This window comes from Felis catus, chromosome C1 (assembly GCF_018350175.1).
Source record: "Felis catus isolate Fca126 chromosome C1, F.catus_Fca126_mat1.0, whole genome shotgun sequence".
Classification (NCBI taxonomy): Eukaryota; Metazoa; Chordata; class Mammalia; order Carnivora; family Felidae; genus Felis; species Felis catus.
The window spans coordinates 65,218,120-65,244,869 of NC_058375.1; the positions used below are offsets into that span (position 1 = coordinate 65,218,120).

At 35.3% G+C, this 26,750-nt stretch overlaps 2 protein-coding genes across 7 annotated transcripts in view; one reads left to right on the top strand and one right to left on the bottom strand.

Annotated features, from left to right (window-relative positions):
* The window catches only part of NEXN (nexilin F-actin binding protein), a 51,396-nt gene that overhangs the window by 13,100 nt on the left and 11,546 nt on the right, over positions 1-26,750 (top strand). For 3 of the 6 annotated variants that reach the window (XM_023258841.2, XM_023258840.2, XM_045036061.1), the window contains exons 2-9: positions 11,994-12,072; positions 13,485-13,676; positions 13,867-13,945; positions 14,029-14,177; positions 20,254-20,295; positions 21,526-21,723; positions 21,845-22,021; positions 23,501-23,689. In XM_023258841.2, the coding sequence (XP_023114609.2) occupies positions 12,046-12,072; positions 13,485-13,676; positions 13,867-13,945; positions 14,029-14,177; positions 20,254-20,295; positions 21,526-21,723; positions 21,845-22,021; positions 23,501-23,689 (1,053 nt within the window). In that variant the 5' untranslated portion in view covers positions 11,994-12,045. The remainder of the gene's footprint in view (positions 1-11,993; positions 12,073-13,484; positions 13,677-13,866; positions 13,946-14,028; positions 14,178-20,253; positions 20,296-21,525; positions 21,724-21,844; positions 22,022-23,500; positions 23,690-26,750) is intronic. The other 3 variants (XM_023258844.2, XM_023258843.2, XM_023258842.2) reach the window with 2 other exon arrangements.
* The window catches only part of FUBP1 (far upstream element binding protein 1), a 52,657-nt gene continuing 45,815 nt past the window's right edge, over positions 19,909-26,750 (bottom strand). The window contains exon 22 of the mRNA XM_045036054.1: positions 19,909-21,352. Within this exon, the coding sequence (XP_044891989.1) occupies positions 21,338-21,352 (15 nt within the window). The 3' untranslated portion in view covers positions 19,909-21,337. The remainder of the gene's footprint in view (positions 21,353-26,750) is intronic.

Sequence of the window (26,750 nt, forward strand, 5' to 3'; positions counted from 1 at the left end):
AGGGAGGTAGCTGTGCAAAGGCTTGAGGTGTGTCAATATTTCAGTGTGAGTGATAGGGTGGGAGGAAGGTGTGACAGAGATGAAGCTAACGAGGCAATTTAAAGGGCCAAAGTGTATCACTGAAGGAAAAGTTTAGAGTAAGAAGAAAAGGGCAAAGACTGAAACATGGGCAAACAACACCAAAGAGGTGGAGAGAGGCAGAGAAGTCCTCAGAGGAGACAGAAGGAATGGTTAGAGACACGAAAGAACAGGGAGAGAATGGTGTCATGGAGCTGAGTGAAAAGGATTTCAGAATGGAGTGGCTGAGAATGTCAGGTGTAGTAGTGACATTCTGAAGGAGAGAACTGTACATTTTATGGGCAATATAATGAGAAATATAATGAGAAAATGAGAAAAGCATTATTCCTATTTTATATATATTATATATATCAACTTCAGTTTATATACAACTGTATATAATACTAATTATATAATATATAATAATTATATAATAATTATATTTTATAGAATAATATATAACATATATAACATCTATAATTATAGCTTACATAAATATATAAAAACTTATAAATATAACTTATATAATTATATAATTTATATATAATATGTACATATTATATATATAGTTTTATATAAACTGAAATTGAGAGAAGTAAACTGGTTTGCCCAAGACCATACATCTAATAAACAACCCAAACAGAAACCCTAGTAGAAGTTTTCTGGTTCTAACTCCAGTCTTCCTCCATTATCAGTCTTCTTAATGTGCTTAGAAAATCAACAATTAACTGAGAAGTTGTCATCAGAATATATTTATAATCCTGAATGTTTTGCTACAAAATCCTTAAACAACAAAAGCTCTAGTAGAATATTTTGGAAGACTTCAAAATATATTTGTATTACCCTTTTATTAAATGTAAAAATACACAGGTTTGCAAATTTTTGTATGAGAGAGGGTTTATGAAAAATTATGACAAGATTGAATTTGTATATGTAACTTTAAAAACTGAAGTGTAAATAACATACAGTGTTATTTTAGTTTCAGGTATACAACATACTGATTCAACAATTCTATTCATTACTCAGTGCTTGCCATGATAAGTGTAGTCACCATCTGTCACCATACAATGTTATACGGTATTATTTATTATATTCCCTATGCATTGCTTTTTGTCTCTGTGACTTAGTTATTTTATAACTGGGAGTTTGTACTTCTTAATTCCCTTTATGTATTTGGCCCATCCTTCCATCTGTCTTCCCTCTGGCAACCACTGGTTCTCTCCTTTTAAGAGTTTATTGGAGGGGCGCCTGGGTGTCTCGGTTGAGCATCCAACTTCGGCTCAGGTCATGACCTCACAGTTCCTGAGTTCGAGCCCCGTGTTGGGCTCTGTGCTGACAGCTCAGAGCCTGGAGCCTGCTTCGGATTCTGTGTCTTCCTCTCTCTCTGCCCCTAACCCACTCGCATTCTGTCTCTCTCAAAAATAAATAAACATTAAAAAAAAAATAAAAGAGTTTATTGGATTTGTGTCCTTACTCGTTTGTTTTTTAGGTTCTACATATAAATGAAATCATAAGCTATTTGTCTTTCTCTGACTTATTTCACTTAGTATAATATCCTGTAAACTCATCCATGTTGTTGCGGATGGCAAGATGTCATTCTTTATGTTTGAGCAATATTGTGTGTGTGTATGTGTGTGTGTGTGTGTGTGTGTGTGTGTATCTTCACATCTTTATCCATTCATCCATTGATGAATACTTAGGCTGCTTCCATATCTTGGCTATTGTAAATAATGCTGCAATAAACATAGGGGTGCATATGTCATTTTGAATTAGTGTTTTTGTTTTCTTTGGATTAAATACCCAGTAGTGGAGTTACTAGTTCATATGGCAATTCTGTTTTTAACTTCTCTGAGGAACCTCCATATCATTTTTCCACAGTGGCTGCACCAATTTCCAATTCCACCAACAGTGTATTAGGGTTCTGTTTTCTCTACTTCCCTGTCAACACTTGTTTTTTGTTTTTTTTTTTTTTTTTGTCCTTTTGATACTTAGTCATTCTGACTGGTGTGAGGGTATATCTCACTGTGGTTTTGATTTGTATTTCCCTGATGATTAGTGATGTTGAACATCTTTTCATATGTCTGTTGACCCTCTGTACATCTTCTTTGAAAAAAAAGTCTATTTGGGTCTTCTGCCCATCTTTCAATTGGATTGTTTTTGTTTTGTTTGGTGTTGAGTTGTAGAAATTCTTTATATATTTTGAATTTTTTTATTACGTTTATTTTTGAGAGGCAGAGAGAGACAGAGCATGACTGGGGGAGGGGCAGAGAGAGAGAGAGGGAGACACAGAATCTGAAGCAGGCTCCATGCTCTGAGCTGTCAGCACAGAGCCCGATGTGGGGCTCCAACTCAGGAACTGTGAGATCATGACCTGAGTGGAAGTCGGATGCTTAACCGACTGAGCCAACCAGGCTCTCCTGTTCTTTGTATATTTTGGACATTAACCTCTTATCAGATATCTCATTTGTAAATATCTTCTCCCATTCAGCAGGTTGCCTTTCTGTTTTGTTGATGGTTTCCTTTGCTGTGTTTCCTTTGTTATTTTGGTGTTGTCCCAATAGTTTATTTTTGCTTTGGTTTCCCTTGCCTGAGGAGGCATATCCATAAATATGTTGTTAAGGGAGATGTCCAAGAGATTACTGCTTGTGTTTTCTTCCAGGAGTTTTATGGTTTCAGGTCTCACATTTAGGGCTTCAATCCATTTTGAGTTTATTTTTGTGTGTGGTGTAAGAAAGTCCAGTTTTATTCTTTCGCATGTAGCTGTCAGTCCCAACACCATTTATTGAAAAGACTGTCTTTTCCCCATTGTATATCTTGCGTCCTTTGTTGTAAATTAATTGACCATGTAAGTGTGGCTTTATTTCTGGGCTCTCCTGTTGATTCACATGTCTCTCTTTGTGCCAGTACCATGCTATTTTGATTACCACAGCTTTGTAGTATATCTTGAAATCTGGGATTGTGATACCTCCATCTTTGTTCCTCTTTCTCAAGATTGCTTTGGCTATTTGAGGTCTTTTGTGGTTCCATACAAATTTTAGAACTATTTTTTCTAGTTCTGTGAAAAATACTATTGGGTATCTTTTTTAAAAAGATATTTATTTATTTCTGAGAGAGCGTGAGCAGGGGAGGGACAGAGAGGCAGGGAGAGAGAATCCTAAGCGGGCTCTTGGCTGACAGTAGACAGCCCAACGCAGGGCTTGAACCCAGGAACTAGGAGATCATAACCCAAGCTGCAGTCAGACACTTAATCAAATGAGCCACCCAAGTACTCCTGCTTGGTGTCTTGAGAGAGACTGCATTAAATCTGTAGATTGCTTTGGGTATGTTTTGGATGTTTTAATGATATTAATTCTTCCAATGCATGAGCGTGATACATCTTTCCATTTGTTTGTGTTGTCCTCTATTTCTTTCATCAGTGTCTTACAGTTTTCAGAGTTTTCACCATACTGAAAAATTAACCTCTGGGTTAAATTTATTCCTAGGTATTTTATTCTCTTTGGTGCAATTTTAAATTTTTTTTCAACGTTTTTTATGTATTTTTGGGACAGAGAGAGACAGAGCATGAATGGGGGAGGGTCAGAGAGAGAGGGAGACACAGAATCGGAAACAGGCTCCAGGCTCCGAGCCATCAGCCCAGAGCCTGACGCGGGGCTCGAACTCACGGGACCGCGAGATCGTGACCTGGCTGAAGTTGGACGCTTAACCGACTGCGCCACCCAGGCGCCCCTCTTTGGTGCAATTTTAAATGGGATTGTTTTCTTAATTTTTCTGCTACTTCATTATTAGTGTATAGAAATTAGTGTATAGATTTCTGTATATTAATGGTCTGGAATTTTTATATCATAATACACATTGCACCACGTAATTAAGATCATTTGCGTATTAAGCAGCTATTATTTAGTCTAAGACGTGGTCTCTAGTTGGCTGATATATGAGAGGGAGGCAGTTTGGGCAGAGTCACAGGTCATTATGCCCTTGAAGGAAGGGCATGAATAGTTAGGGTATTGTGGAGTGAGGGTGCAGAGGGGGTGGTAGGAGACAGGAAGGAGAGGATTTAAGGAAACTGAAAACTTTCAGCTGCAATTTAGAGAGCATGACGATCCATTCCTTGACTTAAATGTCAGTACTGTTGACTCCCTTCCACAGGAACGTCCTTGATGGATTTATGGTTCAGTGTTGAGATTCACTAAAATGTGTGATATTCAAATAATTTTTGAACATTTCAGTGTCCATGTCATGACTTTGTTGCAACATATATACTTTAAAAAGCCTTCATAAAACCAGAATTCTCACTGTCATTATACAATTAAGAGGGAATTTAGCTTATTCTAGGAGTACTGTTAGATAATGTTCTGTTAGATAAATTCAGAAGCCTTCTATACTCTTGACAGTTCAGCAGAATTTTGGGATAGGTCAGTGTGTTCCTTAAGACAATGCCATACATGTGAATATTGTTACTTGATTCTTCACTGTCATTAATTACAACAATAGAAGTGCTACCTGCATGTTGCTGACTTGGGCACTTTGAAAATCAGAGAAAACAGCACCTGACTTTCACAGCACATGTGAATGAATTCACTAAATGAATTCTAAACACAGCCAGCTGAGATAACTGCATTTCATTCAGTATTTGAGAATCATTTAATAACCTAACTCTGTGTTCTCCTTAATGCCAAGTAATTCTAAGAGAATAATTGCTAGCACATATTAGTTTATTTCTTAAAACTTTTTTTTTAATGTTTATTTCTGAGACAGAGCATGAGTGGGGGAGGGGCAGAGAGAGAGGGAAACGCAGAATCTGAAGCAGGCTCCAGGCTCTGAGCTGTCAGCACAGAGCCGGACGCAGGGCTCAAACTCATGAGCTGTGAGATCATGACCTGAGCCAAAGTTGGACGCTCAACTGACTGAGACACCCAGGTGCCCCCATATTAGTTTAGAAGGAAATAAACTTCCTTAAATAAAAACTGTGCTCACGTGGGACAAAATACCCTGTTCTGCCCGTTGCCGGCTAAAAACTACAATTTCACTAAATGTAGAGAATACTTTCAGTCATGTCTTTTGAGCTTCCAATATATTTCTGCTCAGAATTATGGTTCTCAAATAATTCGATTAAAGGATCTTTTGATTACACTAGTCGGTTAGGCATTATAAGCTGGTTGGTATTCCCCTTGCCCTACCACACATGCCAGTTGCACTGTTTTTTTGGCATCAGTATAACACAGTAAGAATGCAGACCCCGTAGTCGAACTGCCTGCTTTTATCCTGTGTCCAACACCACTCATTAGTTGTGTGGTCTTAAACAGGTTACTTAACTTTTTTTTTTTTAATGTTTATTTTTGAGAGTGTGCATGTATGTGCGCGAAGTGGGGGAGGGGCAAGGAGAGGGTGGAACAGGATCTAAAGCAGGTTTTGTGCTGACAGCAGAGAGCCCAGTGTGGGAGTGGGATGCAGAGCCCAAACTCATGAACTGTGAGATCATGCCCCAAGCCCAAGTCGTAGGCTTAACCAACTGAGCCACCCAGGAGCCCCCTTGGTTACTTAACTTTCTAAGTCTTTGTTTTTCTTAAAAAATTTTTTTAATGTTTATTCTTGAGAGAGAGGGAGAAAGAGCATTAGTGGGGGAGGGGCAGAAAGAGGGAGAGACACAGAATCCGAAGCAGGCTCCAGGCTCCAAGCTGTCAACACAGAGCCTGACATGGGGTTCAAACCCATGGGAACCAGAAGATCATGACCTGAGCTGAAGTCGGATGCTTAACCCAGAGCCACCCACATGCCCCTAGGTCTCTGTTTTTCCATCTGTAACAATTTACAGACTTCACATCTGTAAACTCAAAATACATTATTCTCATCTTAATATTTTAAGAATTTAAAATTACTGGGCTTGGAAATTTTGAGAGAGAGCTTGATAATAATCTTTACCGTAAAGGGCTATTGAGGGGATTAAATGAAATAATGCTTGTTAAACACTTGGCACATTACCTGGCACACAATAAAGGCTCCATAAATGTTAGCTTGGATTATTATCATTCATATGTGATCAAAGGATGTGTTAGTGAAATAGTTGTTTTCTTTTTAGTATTTTTTTTTAGGTTTATTTATTCTTAGAGACAGGGAGACAGCATGAGCAGGGGAGGAGCAGACAGAGAGGGAGACACAGAATCCAAAGCAGGCACCAGGTTCTGAACTGTCAGCACAGAGCCCAACCTGGGGCTCGAACTCACAGACTGTGAAATCATGACCTGAGCCAAAGTCGGACACTTAACCTACTGAGCCACCCAGGTGCCCCGAGATAATTGGTTTTAGTAAGACATTACAATCAATGACTGTGGAACAGAGTTCTTTCTTGTGAAGTCAATGAACCTAACATAGTCAAATTCATACCTTTAACTTTAGCACAGAAAGACAACTGAGTTAGCAATTGGAATGTAATATTGTTTCTACCAGGAATTAAAAAAATTCCTTTAAAAAATTATAAAGGAATCCAATAGTTATTTGCCTGCTTGATTTTGAATTTTTTCTCTGAATTTTTTTCATATCTCTATAAAACTAGAGATATGAGTCCTATTGGTTTGTAACCTACATCTTGAAAGACAATTCTATAAGACAAAAAGCTAACAAACTTAGTTTGCTACAACTTTTTTTATCATCAAAATGAAGAACAGAGAAAACTCAGCAAAAGATTGTCTGCTCATATTTTAATTAAAAAAGTTAAAGTTAGTACTATTCAAATTTTCACAGACTTTCAGAATGAGAGCTCAGAGTACTGAAATGACATTTAAAAAACGATTTTAACTGGTTTTACTCATATTAAATTTAAAAATTAAACTTATTTTATTCTGAATCTATAAATAAGTCAAGATATAATTTGAAGATTAAAAAAAAATTAGATGAAGAAGCTAGCTGATTCATTTATTCTCCAGGACTACTCTTGACAGGGTAATTTTTCACTGTCACCAAACGACAGAATTTTCTTTCATTTTGCCACAAAAAAAGGCTCCTTCAAGTTCCCTCTGGCCAATTAATCCAGCTAAATTTATCAATTTATGTGAGATTGCTCAAAGTTTCCTCATACCCTTTGGTATTAATTACTCTTTTAGATTACACAAATAATATATTAATATATGCTAATTGGCAGGGAAATGTACGTTTTTACTGAAGAGGATAAAAAGGATAGGGAGACCATGAGTGATAAAATCAATCAAAATTTTTGATACCTACTAATGTTAGGTATTGTTCTAGAATTTTTTACATATGTTATCTAATCCTAACCAGGAAGCACAGAATTGAAATTTGGATTTAGATCTGATTATCAAATTGTTGTAATCAAAGTATGAGGTGATAAAGGCTTGTATTATGACGACAATGGAAATAGTGAAGTAATATATAAGAACAAATTTGAAAGAAACAATCACAAATCTTGACAGTCTATCATAATTTAGGAGATCTAAAAGAAGAATGAACCAGAAATAACTCTAAGGTTTGAGAAGCTATGAGAATGAAGGATAAGTTCTCTTGGTTATACAAGAAGAAATATCTAATAGGTAACTCTAGATATGATAGAGTGACTCAGGTAAGAGATCAAGACTAGAACTACTGGTTAGTTTTATCTCAGGCACATAGAATTAGATTACTCACAAACCTTGGTAATGACAGATAGTCATGTACTGCCTGCTTTTATTAGGAAAGTACTGTTAATAATGTAATAAGCACCCACAGACCCACTGAACAACAAAAGTTAGGACCTTGTTAATAATTACATGGAATCATGTCCCATCTACCTTCATCATATTGTCTTCTCCCAGAGAGAAAACTTTAGTCCCCATATGGCTTCACTGGAAAGTTCTTGCAAACATTTAAGGAAAAAATTATATAGGGGCACTTGGTGGCTTAGTTGGTTAAGTGTCTGACACTTAATTTCAGCTCAGGTCATGATCTCAGTTCATGAGATTGAGCCCCTCATTGGGCTCTGCACTGATAGCATGGAGCCTGCTTGGGATTCTCTCTCTCTCTCTCTCTCTCTCTCTCTCTCTCTCTCTCTCTCTCTTTCTCTTTCTCTGATACTCCCCCACTCACATTCTCTTTCTCTCAAACATAAATAAACATTTAAAAAAAAAAGAAAAAATGATATCAGTTCTACATGAGATCTTACAGAAAATTAAGACAAAATAATTCCCAACTCATTCTATGAGAGCAGTATTATTAACAAAAGCAGATGTTACAAAAAAATAAAACCACACACCAATATCGTCCCATAAACATGGGTGGAAAACTTCTTAACAAAATTTTATCAAATTGAATTTATCAGTATGTTAAAAGGATAATGCATCAGACCAAATGCAGTTTCTCCTAGGAACGTAAAGTTGATTTAACATTTGAAAATAAATTAACGTAGCTTACTATAACGAAAATCAAACATAAGATTATCTCAATAGATACAGAAAAGACATTTTATTAAATCCAACATCCATTCCTAAAATTACTCTAGCACAATAAGAATAGAAAGGAACTTAATCTCATACAGGGCATCTAAGAAAAATCTGTAGCTAAAATCATTTAATGGTGAAAGACTAAACATTTTTCCCCTAAGGTCAGGAACAAGGCAAATATGTCTGCTCTCCCTACTTCTATTTGACTTTGTACTGAAGGTCAGAAAAAAGAAATAAAAGACATACGGGTTATAAGGGAAAAAGTTGAAATGCGTTCATAGATGATGTAGTCATCTATGTAGAAAATCAAATGGAATCTATAAAAACAACCCAATGGAACTAATAAGTTACTTTGGCCAGGTAGCAGGATAGAAGATGAGAATACAAAAATAAATTATATTTCTATATACCAGCAACAAATGATCATCAATTGAAATCTAAAAAATAAAATCATTTACAGTAGCATCAACAAATACAGAAGTATTTACAGATTTATATGTGAATACAAAGGACCTAGAATAGTCAAAACAAGTTTGAAAAGGAACAAAGTTGGGGTTACACTAATTTTTTCAAGGCTCATGATAAAGTACACCAATCAAGAATATGACACGGTGACTGGAGTTAAAAAAAAAAAAAATACTGTGGTATTGGCATCAGGAGAGAGAGACTGATGTAACAGAATGGAGGGTCCAGAAATAGACCCACCATAGTCAATTGATTTTTGACAAAAATGCAAAAGCATTTCATCAGAGAGATACGGTTTTTTTTTAATAAGTGGTCCTGGAAAAATTGTTTATCTGCAAAAAAGTGAACTTTTGCCATATACAAAAATCAACCCAAAATGGATAAAAGACCTAAATGCAAAACCTAAAACTATAAACCTCTTAGAAGTAAATATGGGATAAGTTCTTTGTGATTGTGGGTTAAGCCAGTACAACACCAAAAGCACACACTATAAAAGAAAAAGATGATAAAATAGATTTTATCAAAATGAAGTTTCTGCTCTTCAAAAGATGTTGTTAGGAAAATGAAAAGACAAGCCAAAGACTGGGAGAATATCTTTTCAAATCATACATCTGATATAGGTCTTGTATCCAGAATATGTAAAGTACTTTCAAAAGTTAATGGAAAATATATAACCCAGTAACAAAATGGGCAAAAGATTTGAACAGATACTTCTACCAAAGAATATTTGTAGGTAGAAAAGAAACATATGAAAAGATGTTCAATAGCATTAATTATTAGGGAAATGTAAATTAAAACCATAATGTGATGTCACTACACACCTTTAGAATGTCTAAAAGTTAGAAGACCCATACCAAGTGCTGGTGAGGCTATAGAGAAAGTATAAGTCTCATATACTGTTGGTGTGAAGACAAAATGGTACAATCACTTAGAAAACAGTTTGTCAGTTTCTTAAAAAGTTAAACATACATCTACCATAAGGTCTAGCCATTATACTTTATTTACTCAAAAAAGTATACGTTCATACAAAAGTTTACACATGAATATTCATAACAGCTTCATTGTAATAGTAACTGCAAACAGCCCAATGTCCAGCAACAAATGAATGGTGGTATATTCAACAAACTGTGGTATTCAACCAATTCAATAGATTGTGATATATTCATACAATGGAATAATATTTAGTACTAAAAAGGAATGAACTATTGATGATCCAACTATTGATGGATGAATCTCAAAATACGCTGGATAAAGGGGCCTGATAAAATGGTACATACTATCTGATTCCATTTATAGAAAATTGAATCTTTGGTGACCAAAAATATACCTGCCTGGGGATGTGGGTGGGAGAAGCAAGAAAAGGGGGGAGTTAAGGGATCTGAGAAAACTTTTGGGGGTAATGTTTATATTATCTTGGTTGTGGTGATGGTGTCACAGGTACATACATATGTGAACTTATCAAACTGTGCACTTTAAAAAAATCTTTCTTTTATTTTGAGAGAGACAGAGACAGCATGAGTCGGGGAAGGGCAGAGAGAGAGGGAGACAGAGAAGCCCAAGCTGGCTGTGTGCTGTCAGTGCAGAGTCTGATGTGGGGCTCAATCCCACAAACCATGAGACTGAGCCGAAACCAACTGACCCACCCAGGCACCCCCAAACTGTGCACTTTTTTTTTTTTAACGTTTATTTATTTTTGAGACAGGGAGAGACAGAGCATGAACGGGGGAGGGTCAGAGAGAGAGGGAGACACAGAATCTGAAACAGGCTCCAGGCTCTGAGGTGTCAGCCCAGAGCCCGACGCGGGGCTCGAACTCACAGACCGTGAGATCAGGACCTGAGCTGAAGTCAGCCGCTTAACCGACTGAGCCACCCAGGCGCCCCTGCACTTTTTAAAAGTGTAGTTTTTTTGTATGTCAGTGATACCGTAGTAAAGCTATTAAAAATTTTTTAAAGCCAATAGTAAAATTCTAAAGTTACTCAAATAGTTCAGAAGTAGTCAGGGAAAGAGTAATAGAGGAAGAAAAAAGGGGGCGAACAAGAAACAAATAGTAAAATGGTAGTCTTAAGTCTATTTATAAAAATAATTACATTAAATGTTAATGGACTAAACATTGCAATTAAAAGATATCATAATTGGGGCGCCTGGGTGGCTCAATCGGTTAAGCATCCAACTTTGGCTCAGATCTTGATCTCACTATTTGTGGGTTTGACCCTGGCGTCGGGCTCTGTGCTGACAGCTTGGAGCCTGGAGCCTGCTTCAGATTCTGTGTCTCACTCTCTCTCTCTCTGCCCCTCCCCTGCTCTCTCTCAAAAATAAACATTAAAAAAAAATTTTTTTTAATCAGAATTGATTTTTCAAAACAAAGTCCAATTATATGCTGTGTCCAAGAGATGCAGTGTACATATAAAATAATAAGTTGAAAATAAATAGCTAGAAAATTATATACACCATACAGACTAAACTTAAGAAAGTTGGTGCAGCTATTTTAATATCAGATAAGTTCAAGACAATGAGATAAAAAGGAAATTTCATACTGATGAGTCAATTCAAAAAGATGTTATAATCATAATGCATATGCACTTAAGAGGTTGAAATTACACGAGAAAAATGACATAATTAAAGGAAGAATCCTTTATTAGACAATCCCACATACCTGAAGACTGATAGAATAACTGGGCCACCAAAAGAAAAAGACACAGAAGATCTCAATAACACGATAAACCACCTTGACCTAGTTGATACTTACAGAGTAATACACCCAGTAACTGTCAAACACAAATTCTTTGCAAGTACACTTGATACATTCACCAAGCTATTCTGGGCCATAAATTTACAAGGATCTTTTAATACCATGCACCTTGTACCCTCTTTTACCCTGAATCTTGGGCAAAGGAGCTGAAGGTTATCACAATTTATTACTGGCCTGGATTGTGTCAGTATTTTTTGAGGAGCAATTAACATGCTGTTTCTGTTTACAAAAATACATAGAATATGAAAAATTAAGTCATTAAAAATTCTTATACAATACTAATGTATTTTTTCAGGTGCAAAAATATACAAAGCTCCATAATCACCCTGAGACCACATAGAGCAAACATGAATGATATTTCCCAAAAGGCTGAGGTAAGTCTCAAACCTTAAAAAAAAAAAAAAAAAAAAAAAAGGGTGGGGGAAAACAGGATTGACTGTAGAACTGCTTAAAGGGCAGTTGCTTTGTGGAAAGGTCATATCCAGACGTTCATAATGACATAGTGTCAAGATATAAAATGTAAGAGCTAAAATTCACAGGCCGGTCTTGGGCCCAGTATTTTCATTTGTATTCTAATCTTGGAAGCATAATTATTAAATCTGTAAATGATAGTGAAATGCAAGTGATGGCTAACATCTTGAATAGAATTTTAATACCTTGATAAGTCTTAGAAGTTATTTTTTAGTATTAAAAAAAACCACCCAGATTTGACATATACTCTTAGGAGAAAGCAATAAAATCACTCTCGGGTAAAGCTCTGTCCTAGCTACTTCTCCCAACAGCTGCAGTAAAATTTCTCTTACTGTTTTTCTGGTTCTTGGCTGTAGTTTCTGAGAGTTGTAGTAAGAAGAGCTCAGTTGCTGACACCCCAACATTATGAAGTTTAAAAAACCTTAAATGGCCAATGGCACCATAAGAAAATAATACAGGGGCTGGGTATGCCACAGATTAATAAGTAACTTGTCATTATTGCTAGGATAATGGGTTTGGTGTTCTGAGGCACTGATGTTTTATTTACTGAAACGTCTTCCGGTGATCAGCTTAATTTTCAAAATGATGAAAATAATTTGCGCTCCTGGTTTTAGAGTGGAGGGAAATCTTTTCTCCAGTCTTTTACTAGACCCCTCCTTTTCCAGGGGAATCTCTTTTGCCATCCTAGAGCTCAGCCTACTTGGAGTGATACAGCCTTTTTACACATTTTTAATGTTGGTTTACAGAAGTTCTAGATGGACAGTACAGCAGTAGTAACAGCATACAAATCACTGTACAAAGAACCTGGAGCACATGGGTACTAAAGGGCTGCCCTTCAGTTTTACTTCTATTTGATATGGAAACAAGCAAGAGTGTTGACATATGAATGAGGCTATAAACTTTAAAGCCTGAACTTTTGCTTTATTTTCACCTTCACCTAATTTATTGAAACGAGTCCTGGTGTCTTTTAAGTAAGAGATGTAAAATCTGAATCTTTAATAATGGTGTGGGAAAATAAAGTACAGGTTGTTTTAAATTAGAATCCAGTATTCAGTTTTTATATTTTGCTAGCCTTCCCACCTACAAAGTGGAACTCCTTTATATTAATGAAGTTTTTACTCTGTTTTCTGTAATTTCATTTTTCATAATTAGACTTTAGAAAGTAATCAGATTCTGATTGTACAAATATTTCAAACTCATTTGTTTTCTGTTTCAGTAAGTATTTCTTATATTGCTTATGCTGATCTATCTTTACCTGATTTCTTCCTATCTTATTTTTTTTTAACTTTCTTCTCTTTATTTTCTTCTAACGAAGATTCTGCTTTCTTCATCTAAACCTGTCCCAAAAACCTATGTGCCAAAACTTGGCAAGGGTGATGTAAAGGATAAGTTTGAAGCCATGCAGAGAGCCAGGGAAGAAAGAAATCAAAGGAGATCTAGAGATGAAAAGCAAAGAAGAAAAGAACAATATATTAGAGAGAGAGAATGGAACAGGAGAAAGCAGGAGGTTATTTTATTTTATTTTATTCTTGTGCAAAATTCATTTTCATCTTTTTAATTTATGCTTTATTCACATTAACCATATTTTACATTAAATATAACTAAAATAATTTTCTGTTTGTCAGTTAATTTCAAACTTTGCATATAATATAGTCTAAATTTTTGACATGCTCCTATTAATTTATTTAACCATTTAGATTAAAGAAATGCTTGCTTCTGATGATGAGGAAGAGGCATCTTCTAAAGTAGAAAAGGCTTATGTCCCAAAGCTAACAGGTAAGAAACTTGAGGGGTAAATTGCAAATGAAATTGCAAAAAAGAAACGTAGCAAATATCAAACATGTTTTGTATATTCTTAGGAACTGTTAAAGGTAGATTTGCTGAAATGGAGAAACAAAGACAAGAAGAACAAAGAAAGAGGACAGAGGAGGAACGAAGACGCAGAATTGAGCAGGATATGTTAGAGAAGAGGAAGATACAACGTGAATTAGCAAAAAGGGCTGAGCAGGTATACACTAAATATTAGATTGGTATTTCTTCAGAAACTAATGGTACAAAATAAAACAATCAGTACATTGCCTAATTAAAATATTTTAATATAACAAACTTATTAAATAGCAGCTAACTTGAAAACAAGATCTTAAACACAAATATTTAATATCAGATAAATATATCACATGCCTAGAAGGATTAAGGGAAGAATATACTTACCTTAAGGTTGAATGCTAGGATAACTTTTGTTATGCACCAACTTGTCATTTAGTCCATATTCCTTACACTATCCACATTTCTTGTTTTTCCTGACATGTTAGAAGATTTTACAAAGATATAAGGCAGTGTCACATAAACTATCTACAGTATGCTGGTCTTTCAGTAGCAATCAATAAATAGTTGCTGGTTATTATTACACACTAAGGCATAATTAGGATATCTTCCTACCCAAGAATTTGAAACAAATCACATTTTATTTAATAATGGTATTATTAGCTAGCTTATTAACTTTTTTTTTTTTTTAAGTTGGGGATGGTAGTAGAAGAGGGGAGAAATGTGTGACAGCCATTTCTTTCATATAGCCATTACTGATGCCCATAGCCACAGGGGACAAATTAGAGGGGAGAAAAAAAATTGTTACTATGATCTTATATAGTCTCTTAATGAATTTAGAATTCCCACATATTTTAGCTCAGAGCATGAGAACTTAGAGGCTAGTAAGTATTTTTAAAATACTCAAGAATATGATCTAATTTCCAGAAAAAGCTAATGTCTCAAAGTGATTAATGATTATAATGACATAGAAACTTGATCAATAGTCATACTTTTATTAAGTAAAGAATTGATCAGCTCACAAAAATTAATGCACTGATACTTGTTTTACATTATAAATTATGCCTAGTCATAGACTTGATGACCGTTATATTGTTATGAACTTAACCTAGTCTACATTATAAGATCAAAAGAGATGATCAGTGTATTGAGTTTAATGAGATGGCATTTATCTTAGAGTTGTTAATAATATTATATGAGTTAATAAATGCAAAGCACTTAGAACAGTGCCTGGTACACGTAAGTAGACTATAAATGTTTCACCTAAGTGTCATGAAACCGTTTTAGCTCCTCTTTCTTCTCTCATCAATATGTTAACAAATATATTAACATAGTCTTCATAAGTACAAAACTATTTTTATTGTGAAATTGTACTTGGCTCTTTTTTGTCTACTCTTTAAGTGCTTTAAATCTGTTTGCTATGCTCCTTCCAGTTTCCTACCTTTCTAAAAAGAAAAATGACAAGGCAAAGCATATGCCATGTTTGCATGTCAAAAAAATGTATTTACCCAGACTTTGCAAATAGACACTTCTGTGGCACAAATAACCACTTGTATAGTGGCAAATAATGACATAATGCCAGATGAATTATAGAAAAGAATTGGAATTTCCTATATTTTATTACTTTGTACATCTTTATCTAAAGAAAGGATGGTATGTACTTTACCTCTGACATCTCCAGTCATCAAAGATGAGAATTCATTTTGCAGTGTAAGTTCACCCAGGAATATAAATATAAGTGAGTATTATAGATTATGCATTGTCAAATATAAAATGTCAGTATATGTAGTTATATTTACAATATAAATTATAAAATACGGTAATAAAATATGTAATTAAAATATATGGTATTTGGCAGCAAGTACTGTACATGGGTTTAGTCTACTTATGTTAAGTCTTATCAACTTTTTCAAAAAAGCACTGATTACTCACTAGACTTTAAGACCCACTACAACCCCAAGAACTGAATATACAGTGGTTTCTCAAAGAAAAATGATGTGTATGTTGAAGGAGGTGTGTTTGAATATGATGAAGACATGGGATACTCAGAGAGGGAGACAAAGTATCATGAAAAAGAACCACTTCTTTTAGTAACTCCAGAAACTACATGGCAGGGTGCCATAGAATCCTGATTAATGAAAATTTTGATCCATTACATTATTTGAGAATACGTAGGTAGAGCAAAATAAACTATTAATAGTAATTTTATCTTTCAAATATGGAAAGTCCAATTTTAAAAATTAAGTACATTTTCTGCTCAAATCTAATAAAAGTGAATCTGTCTTTGAATATAAGAAGTATGACATAGGTAATCAAGAAAAATTTGTTTTTGTTTTTTAGTAGGCTCCACACTCAGTGTGGAGCCCAATACAGGGCTTGAACTAACAACTTTGAGATCAAAACCTGATCTGAGATCGAGTCAGATGCTTAACCAACTGAGCCTCCCAGGTGCCCCAAGAAAAGTCTTAATGTTGGGGCACCTGGCTGGCTCAGTTGGTGGAGCATGAGACTCTTGATCTTGAGGTAGTGAGTTCAAGGCCCACTTTGGGGGTAGAGTTTACTAAGGAAAAAAAGTCTTTTTTTTTTTTAAATTTTTTTTCAACGTTTATTTATTTTTGGGACAGAGAGAGACAGAGCATGAATGGGGGAGGGGCAGAGAGAGAGGGAGACACAGAATCAGAAACGGGCTCCAGGCTCCGAGCCATCAGCCCAGAGCCTGATGCGGGGCTCGAACTCCCGGACCGCGAGATCGTGACCTGGCTGAAGTTGGACGCTTAACCGACTGCGCCACCCAGGCGCCCCAGGAAAAAAAGTCTTAATGTTAATTTGAAAAATCCACTTGTACAAGTCCATATTCAAGACTGCTTTAGAAGGGATTCTTGAGTCAGGAGAACTACCAGATTCTAGGATCTTATGATGAATTAAAAATGAGTATACTTTGTATACTGGATGTTAGAACCAAAGACCAGTAAAATTTGGGGGAGAATCTTAAAAAAAATTTTTTTCTTTGTTTTGAGAGAGAGAGAGAGGGAGAGCACATACACAGGGGAGGGGCAGATAAAGAGGGGCAGAGGATCTGAAGCAGGCTTTGTGCTGACAGGAGAGAGCCCTATGTGAGTCTTGAACTCATGACCTGAGCTGAAGTCAGATGCTTAACTGACTGAGCCACCCAGGTACCCCTTAATTTAGTATAATCTGGTTATCTTTGAGGATATCCTGATGGGCAAGGTTAACATCTATCAATTTAGAAAAAGAGAAATTGTTGATAGGGGACTGTGATGTTGAAAATAAAGGGAGTGGTGCCTGGGTGGCTCAGGCAGTTAAGCGTCTGACTCTTGGTTTTTGGCTCAGGTTATGATCTCACGGTTCATGAGTTTGAGCCCTGCATCCAGCTCTGTGCTGATGGTGCAGAGCCTACTTGGGATCCTCTCTCTCTGCCCCTCTTCTACTTGTGCTCTCTCTCTCGTGCACGCTCTCACTCTCAAAAAAATAAATAAATAAAACTTAAAAAAAGGAAAAGAAAGGGGAGAAAAGGAAGTTGCTTTGGGAAGAAGCAAAAGGAGTTTCCTTTTCATAATCAAAAGAAATAGTTGGGAAGCAGCTCTTCAATGGTAGCTTCTGACAGCAAACACTATAACAAAACTGCATATCTCAGTTCTCTGTGAATGTACTGACCCCATGGCCACTTAGACAAATTCATCTTTTCCTTTGCTGAAACCCAATGGAAAAAAAATCCTGTCTCCTGTTAAAGTTTTGGTAATGGCTTAAAATGAGCAAAGAAGAAAGCATACAAAAACAAAACAAAAAAAAAGCCACTCCAAATATAATTTATTATTTTACCATAAGCTAATAAAAATCTGAGAAGGTTCTAGTGAAAGAAATTTGGGGTTAAGGAATTTAGAATTTGGGGCACCTTGGGTGGCTCGGTTGGTTAAGGGTCTGACTCTTGATTTCGGCTCAGGTCATGATCTAATGTTTTGTGGGTTCCAGCCCCGTGTTGGGCTCTGTGCTGATGGTGTGGAGCCTGCTTGGGATTCTCTCTCTCCCTCTCTCAAAATAAATAAGCTTAAAAAAAATTAGAATTTACCTTCCCTGTACACTCAATGTCTGGTTTCTTACCATATCTCTTAGAACTTTTTATTGAGAGACAAATGTGATTTGTGAAGGAATTGTTAGCCTTCCTTTGAAGGGAAATAGTTTTTTAAGTTTGTTTACTTTTAAGTAATCTCTACACCCAGTGTGGGGCTCAAACTCATGACCCTCAGATCAAGAGTCACATGCTCTTCCAACAGAGCCAGCCAGGCACCCCTGAAGGGAAATAAATTTGTAATTATTTTATGTATGTATATATATATATAAACATATTTATAAATATATATAAATATAAATATAAATATATATATTATTATTATTATTATTATTATTATTATTATTATTATAAGTTTTTCTTAGACGGGTGCCTGGGTGACTCAGTCGGTTGAGCTTCCGACTGTGGCTCAGGTCATGATCTCATGGTTCGTGGGTTAGAGCTCCGCATTGGGCTCTGTGCTGACAGCTCAGAACCTGGAGTCTGCTTTGGATTCTGTGTCTCCCTCTCTCTCTGCCCCTCCGCTGCTTGTGCTCTGTCTCTGTCTCTCTCAAAAATAAATAAACATTAAAAACAATTTTTTTAATAAAGTAAATTTTTTTCTTAGCTAATGTTTTTATTTATTTATTTATTTATTTTTATTAAAAAAAATTTTTTTTTTCAACATTTATTTATTTTTGGGACAGAGAGAGACAGAGCATGAACGGGGGAGGGGCAGAGAGAGGGAGACACAGAATCGGAAATAGGCTCCAGGCCCTGAGCCATCAGCCCAGAGCCCGACGCGGGGCTCGAACTCCCGGACCGCGAGATCGTGACCTGGCTGAAGTCGGACGCTTAACCGACTGCGCCACCCAGGCGCCCCTTAGCTAATGTTTTTAAAAAGCAGAATTTTTTTCATCATTCAATAAAACTTTCACCATTTACACAGTAAGTCCCAAAGCATAGTAAGTCACAGTAAGTAAGTCTGCAAAACAAATTATTCCAAGCAAAACTTAATACAAATATTAAAATATAAAATAGATATGTTATTATATAAAATATTTATTTATATAAAATAATTTATAGAAAATATAAACATATAAAATATATTTATATAAAATATTTATATAAAATAATTTATATAAAATATTTATATGAAATAAATTATTTCTTTGGAATTTATTTTTCAAAAAATTTGGTATCTTAATAAAATGTATTAATTATCCTGTGACAGAGAATATAGAAAAGGGAAATGGAATGATGAATAGGGTCTTAGCCAGAATTCTCTTAGACTATATAAGGAACAAACTACTTCCAGATTCTTTCACTGATGTTAAAAATAATAAATGTTAAATAATGTTAAATGTTAAAAAATGTTAAATAATGTTAAAAATTAATTTAACATTAAAAAATGTTAAAATAATAAAATCTGAATGTTTACTTTCTAACTTCTCTCATTTTACCATTCCTTATGTTTCCTTTTCCTGACATCTCAAACATTGCATTATTTAAATCACCTGTCTTCCTTTTCATTTCTCAATCTGTTACATACATTAGCCTGCTCCTCAAGCTAACCTAATGGTGTTTCTTACGAGTAAAGCCAAATTGAGAACCCCTTCTATTGAATGAGGGTCTTTCCTTCCTAGATGTGGTCAAAATATAAACAATAATATCTACCAGAATTCTCCCTTCTAAACTAGCCATGTGAAAGCTGGTGTACTGCACTGTATTATTGTATCAGTTATATTCTGCCATGTATTTATATTGTAAAATATAGTCATAATTATTTGATTACCAATGATAGGTTTGGCTAGGGCGGAGACATAGAATGAAGAAATGTTTCTGTATCTCAGTTTAAGTTACTAATTTAATTAATAATTGCTGCTTGTAAGCTTACAGACAGGTCATAACAGTTTGGTCCATTCACATTATAGAATTACAAAGGTAGGCTTTATCTTAATTTTTCTTAATATACAATTCCCCATATATTGATTTTGATGTCAAAATATAAAAATGAATATAAGGTTTAATCTCCACATAAAAGGACTAATTTGCAGCAAAATAAAAATATTTTTAAAATTATGCATTTGAAAATTTACTATAAGTCACAACTAAATTACTTTTCAATTGTATGTTTAAAAACAAAAAGCAGAAATTCAATGTAATGTAATGATATGAAATTCTCATTCAATAGATTGAGGACATAAACAATACGGGAACTGAATCAGCATCAGAGGTAAATGGACATTTCCTTTAATGAAACATTCACCTAAAATTATCTGACTCACAAATAGTCTTTTAAAAAATTAAAAGCATTTCTATTCTTATTTCTATAGCAACAACAAAAGGACAAACATATTTTACAAAGCAAGATCATACTTTTTCACTTTCTCAAATATTATAGCTTAGTGTCTTAAAAGTATGTTTTTGCTTTCATGGTTAGAGACACAACTCTCAGCTTGAAATACTCTGCCAAGATTTTGTATTTCTTGAACTGTTAATAATAGTTGAGACTGTTGAAAGGTAACATTTTCAAAAAGCAGGGTTTTTTTCATCATTTGTCTTCTTTCCTCAGAGTTCCTGATAGTTTTTATTATCACATACTAGTAGAAAGTACAGTATATAGCACCATGAAGTAATGTTCCACAACCACAGAAATTTTAGTTAATCCCTTTTTATCTAACAGAGAAAGTTAAACATCAGTCAATTTGATGGTGTGCCTAAAACTACAGCCACATAAAGTGGAAGCAGTTCTGTTTTAGTGGCATGTGTTGCATATTATAATTCACTTTATTGTTGAAAAAAGTTCAGAGAGATGTAACAATAGATTATGTAATGGAACTAATTAAAATGAATTTGAAAAACAACAAATTTAAAAATATTTTACTAAGACCGAATGCCAGTGAGTTTTGTCTATAAGTATTTTATACTTATTTTGTCTATAAGTATTTTGTCTGTAAGTGTTTTATAAAAACAATATAATATTGTTTTCCCTCACAAAATATTAGTTAAGTATTTTAAAACTTGCATGGGAAAAAATCATATGGAAAGACTTTCTGTGTGTGTTTAAACTGAATCTATCCACCATCAAATTGATGTAGAGTATACTCACATGCACATTACCTTTTGTGGAACTAGTGCATGGACAGTTAAATTCAGATAATGTCATGCAGTTTTATCCAAACAGCTGTATTAACATCACCTTCTAGGAAAGAAGATGCTCCTTGAACCTTCTCATCCATGGATTTCAAAGATTAACTCAATGTGCAGAGAAAGAGCTATTGAATAGAAATCTGTAAAAAAAAAAAAAAAAGTATATATATATAGATATAGATACATATATAAATTTTTGTTCTTCATAACATTGATGGCCATGTAACAAAATTCACCAATAAAGGAGGTAAATCCTGTGAAACCTAAATTTTGGTTAGGAAAAAACATGCTAATTATCTATTTTATAAATTAGGAAGGAGATGATTCACTACTTGTAACAGTGGTACCTGTCAGATCACACAAAACTTCTGGAAAGATAAGAAAGAATTTCGAGGATCTAGAAAAAGAACGAGAAGAAAAAGAAAGGGTCAAGTATGAAGAAGATAAAAGAATAAGATATGAAGAACAACGGCGATCTCTCAAGGAAGCAAAGTGTCTTTCCTTGGTCATGGTAATTAATTAATTAATTAATTTATGTATTTATTTATTTATTGGAACAAATCAAAGCAGCTAAGTTGGTTAGCACCATTTCCTTTTATAATTAACAGTTGTGTTTTCACAATGTTTCTTAGGATGATGAACTAGAAAGTGAGGCAAGAAAAGACTCCATTTCTCCTGGAAAATTGAAACTAACTTTTGAAGAATTGGAAAGACAAAGACAAGAAAACCGAAGGAAGCAAGCTGAAGAGGAAGCACGACAACGTTTAGAAGAAGAGAAGCGTGCTTTTGAAGAAGCAAGGCGGCAAATGGTAAAACATATATGTAACACACACACACACACACACACACACACACACACATTTTTCAAGATTTTTTTTTCATATTTAAAACATTTTTTTTTCAATATATGAAGTGTATTGTCAAATTAGTTTCCATACAACACCCAGTGCTCATCCCAAAAGGTGCCCTCCTCAATACCCATAACCCACCCTCTCCTCCCTCCCACCCCCCATCAACCCTCAGTTTGTTCTCAGTTTTTAAGGGTCTCTTATGCTTTGGCTCTCTCCCACTCTAACCTCTTTTTTTTTTTTTTCCTTCCCCTCCCCCATGGGTTCCTGTTAAGTTTCTCAGGATCCACATAAGAGTGAACACATATGGTATCTGTCTTTCTCTGTATGGCTTATTTCACTTAGCATAACACTCTCCAGTTCCATCCACATTGCTACAAAGGGCCATATTTCATTCTTTCTCATTGCCACGTAGTACTCCATTGTGTATATAAACCACAATTTCTTTATCCATTCATCAGTTGATGGACATTTAGGCTCTTTCCATAATTTGGCTATGAGAAAGTTGAGAGTGCTGCTATAAACATTGGAGTACAAGTGCCTCTATGCATCAGTACTCCTGTATCCCTTGGGTAAATTCCTAGCAGTGCTATTGCTGGGTCATAGGGTAGGTCTATTTTTAATTTTTTGAGGAACCTCCACACTGAAGATTTTATTTTTAAGTAATCTCTACTTGAACCCACAACCCTGAGATCAAGAGTAGCATGCTCTACCAACTGAGCCAGCCAGGTACCCCTATAACATATTTTTTTACATATAATGACATTATATATATGTATAATGATTATAACATATAAATTATGTATAATAGTTATATAATAAATTTGAGGTAATTCCAGATAAAGATGTACCTTGAACCTCAGTAAGTACATACACATACACATTTTCTGTTTTGTCCTGGGAGAGTTAATATGTAACAGAACTTTTAAATGACCCCTTAACTTTTTTCACACTCCAATTATCTATTTAAAAATTTGACTTTCGGGGCGCCTGGGTGGCGCAGTTGGTTAAGCGTCCGACTTTGGCCAGGTCATGATCTCGCGGTCCGTGAGTTCGAGCCCCGTGTCGGGCTCTGGGCTGATGGCTCAGAGCCTGGAGCCTGTTTCTGATTCTGTGTCTCCCCCTCTCTCTGCCCCTCCCCCGTTCATGCTCTGTCTCTCTCTGTCCCAAAAAATAAATAAACGTTAAAAAAAAAAATTAAAAAAAAAATTTGACTTTCTTGGGAACTTTCATTTAACTTGAGTACATCTTTGCCTGGAATTTCCTCAAATTTGAATATTTTATCATAAAAGACAATATAAAGGAAGGGAATTTTTGGTCAAATATATTAAGGGTAAGGAAATGTTCATGTGTGAGGTGGGTGATTCTGTCTCTTTTGAGGTCATTCATTCCTGTCTTTGATGAATCTCAGCTCTTACTAGTGAGTTGTTTCTTGGTTAGGTAAATGAAGAGGAGGAAAACCAAGACACAGAAAAAATTTTAAAAGGGTACCGCCCTGGTAAACTCAAACTCAGCTTTGAAGAAATAGAAAGACAAAGGAGAGAAGATGAAAAAAAGAAAGCAGAAGAAGAAGCCAGAAGGAGAATAGAGGAAGAAAAGAAGGCATTTGCTGAAGCAAGGAGAAGCATGGTAAGACAGAATGTAATTGGGAGAATGCCATTAGGATTCAGCTTTTTAAGCGTATGTTAAGACAGGGTGCCTAGCTGCCTCTAGTAGCACATGCAACTCTTGATCTCAGGATTCTGAGTTCAAGCCCCATGTTGGGTGTAGAGATTACTTAGAAAATTTTTTAAAAATTAAAAAAAAAAATTAAAGAGTATGTTAAGAGAAATAATTAAACTTTGGTGAATACTCTATTATTTCAGGAAAGTTTCAAAAGTAGGGATAGCAAATAAGTTTTTAAAGTCTCCTGTGGCATAAAACCAGTCAGTTAAAGGTGTTTGCTTCAATGTAATGTTGAGAAGGTTCTGATTAAATTGCTATGCCTGGCATAGATGATTGAATATTGTCTTCCTTCTCTGGGAAGGTATGTTTTCCAGAAGTAAGTATCTAAGCAGGGAGTTTCCTACCCTCACCCTTTCTTCTATTCTCTCCATTCTTCTTTCCTTTCCCACATTTCCTCTTTCCCTCCCTCCTTCCTTTCCTTCTTTTGTTTCACTTTCCATTCCATCCAGTATATATTAAATGGTCAAAGCCATTTAATCACAATTATTTAACTCTCCAAAATACTCACCCATCACTTCTGGATATTGCTACCAAACTTAATTCTGTCACAGAGTTACACTCCTTATACGATTTTAATGTTTGTAAAATGTACAGTTATCTGACAAACTTTATTTTCAAGCAAGCTGATGTGAATGCTGCATCCCCTTCTTGAAACATTTTCAAAAATTTTATTTTTAAGTAACCTCCACAACCAATATGGGGCTGACACTCACAACCCTAAGATCAAGAGTCATACAGCCCACCCATTGAGCCAGGCAGATGCGCCAAACCATTTTTTTAAGTAGGCTCTACACCCAATATGGGGCTTGACTGAACTCATAACCCTGTGATCAAGAGTTATAGGCTCTACTGACTGAGCCAGCCAGGCACCCCTGACCCTTCTTGAAACATTTTAATTGGCTTCAATGATATGACCTGGTTTTCTTACTATGTCTAAGGGAGCTTCAGGCACATATATCCATCCACGTTTTTATTTGGCATCATCACCAATCCAGATGCTCAAATCAGAAAGTTGGGAGCCTTAAACACTTCCAACCTTCTCATTCATGCCTCACATCCAATCATTCATTAAGTTTTATTCATTCTATCTTCTAAATCACTCTAAAAATCTATCAATTTTCCCCTCATTTCTACTACTATAGTTATCCTTTTCTAGGGCCACCTATCTCCTCCCAGGTCAATTATCTCTAGCTTCAGACTAACTCCTGTTTAACTTGTTTTCTTGCCTATAATCCATTCTTCCTTGTAAAGCTAAGAGTGATCTTTCTCTCTCTTTTCAAGTAAATTTTATTGTGTTACTGTTTTGCTTAAAAATTTTCCCTTTCTGGGGCATCTGGGTGGCTCAGTTGGTAGAGTATCTGACTCTCGATCTCAGGGTTGTGAGTTCAAGCCCCACATTGGATGTAGTGCCTACTTAAAAAAAAAGGAAAAGAAAAAGAAAGGAGTGCCTGGGTGGCTCAGTTGGTTAAGCATTCAGCCTCAGCTTAGGATATGATCTTGTGGTCTGTGAGTTTGAGCCCCACATCAGGCTCTGTGCTGACAGCTCAGAGCCTTGAGCCTCTTCAGATTCTGTGTCTCCCTCTCTCTCTGCCCCTCCCCAACTCAAGTTCTATCCCTCTCTCAAAAAATAAATAAACATTAAAAAAAGAAAAAAAATTTCTACTTCCCTTAAGCAAAAATCTAAATTAAAAAAAAGATCTAAAAAATTTTAAAACAAGTTTCTTTATAATATTGCCCTGGTGTATTTTTCCAGTTTCATTTCTTGATTCTTCATCTTTTTTCCAGACATACTAAATTTCTCCCAATTTCTTCAAAATACTGTGCTCTCATCCATCTCTGGACCTCCATTAATGCTAAATGAAACATGTCCCTCTTTCCTTTCCCTATGCTCTAATTCTTTTTCATATATTCTGTTTCCTTTGGGAAGCCTTTCCTGAGAATACAAGTTCCAAAGACATGTTCCTTCTATACATTCTTACAGCATTTAGTACTTCCCTGGCATAGCACTAAAGCTGTATTGTTGTTGCTTACAGCTGCCTTTCTCACTCATGAGGCTGAGACTGTTCATCTGACATGTGGCACAATGCATTCTAGTGTAACAAATTGCCTATAAATGTTTGCAGAATATATTAAAACTTTTTTTAAAAATTAATTTTTTATTTGTAAAGTAAACTCTACCCCCAACATGGGGCTTGAACTGACAACCCCAAGACCAAGAGTTTCATGCTGTACTAACAGAGTCAGTCAGGTGCCCCTTAAAACTTTCTTATATGTATTACAAGATAATCCTTGATTCACAAATGATTTCTACACAGAAACCCTATAAACCTTGTGAAGGCACTTAATTTTTTGGAGAATAAACAGGTTCAGAAGTGATAGACAAGAAGTAGTTGTAAAGATCAGGAGATCTAGTCCCAGGGTCAGATTTTTAGGCTGAAACTGCCAGGATTCACTAGTGGAAAAAGTGCAGGGAAAGAAAACTGCATTAAACCCAAACTCTAGTTTCCTAGAGATATTTCTGTATCAGAAAAGGAAAAACTAATTCCTTTATTTATGTTGTTTTCTTATCCAGGGCCATATTTTAATTTTGTATTATAGCTCAGTTAACTAATATATTAGTAAAAATTTGGGGCAATCTTTGGATTGCAAAGTTTCTATTTGCAATTTAGGGATTGCCTTTATTACAGGGAATGCTAATGTAATAATAAAACTGCCATTGGGAGCTTACCATTGGGTGTCAGGCATACTGCTAAGTGTTTCCAAATTTTATTTGATTCTCCTGACATCTGTATGAAAAGTCATCACAAATGGGGAAACTCACAGAGGCTAGGTAACTTGCCCAAGGTCACAAATAAATGGCAATTAGACATGTAATTCATGAAATTACAAAAAGTCTAAATCATTATTTATAATTTTATTAGACTTTTGAAGTTTTGAATACCACCTTTGCCACTTAAAACTTGTG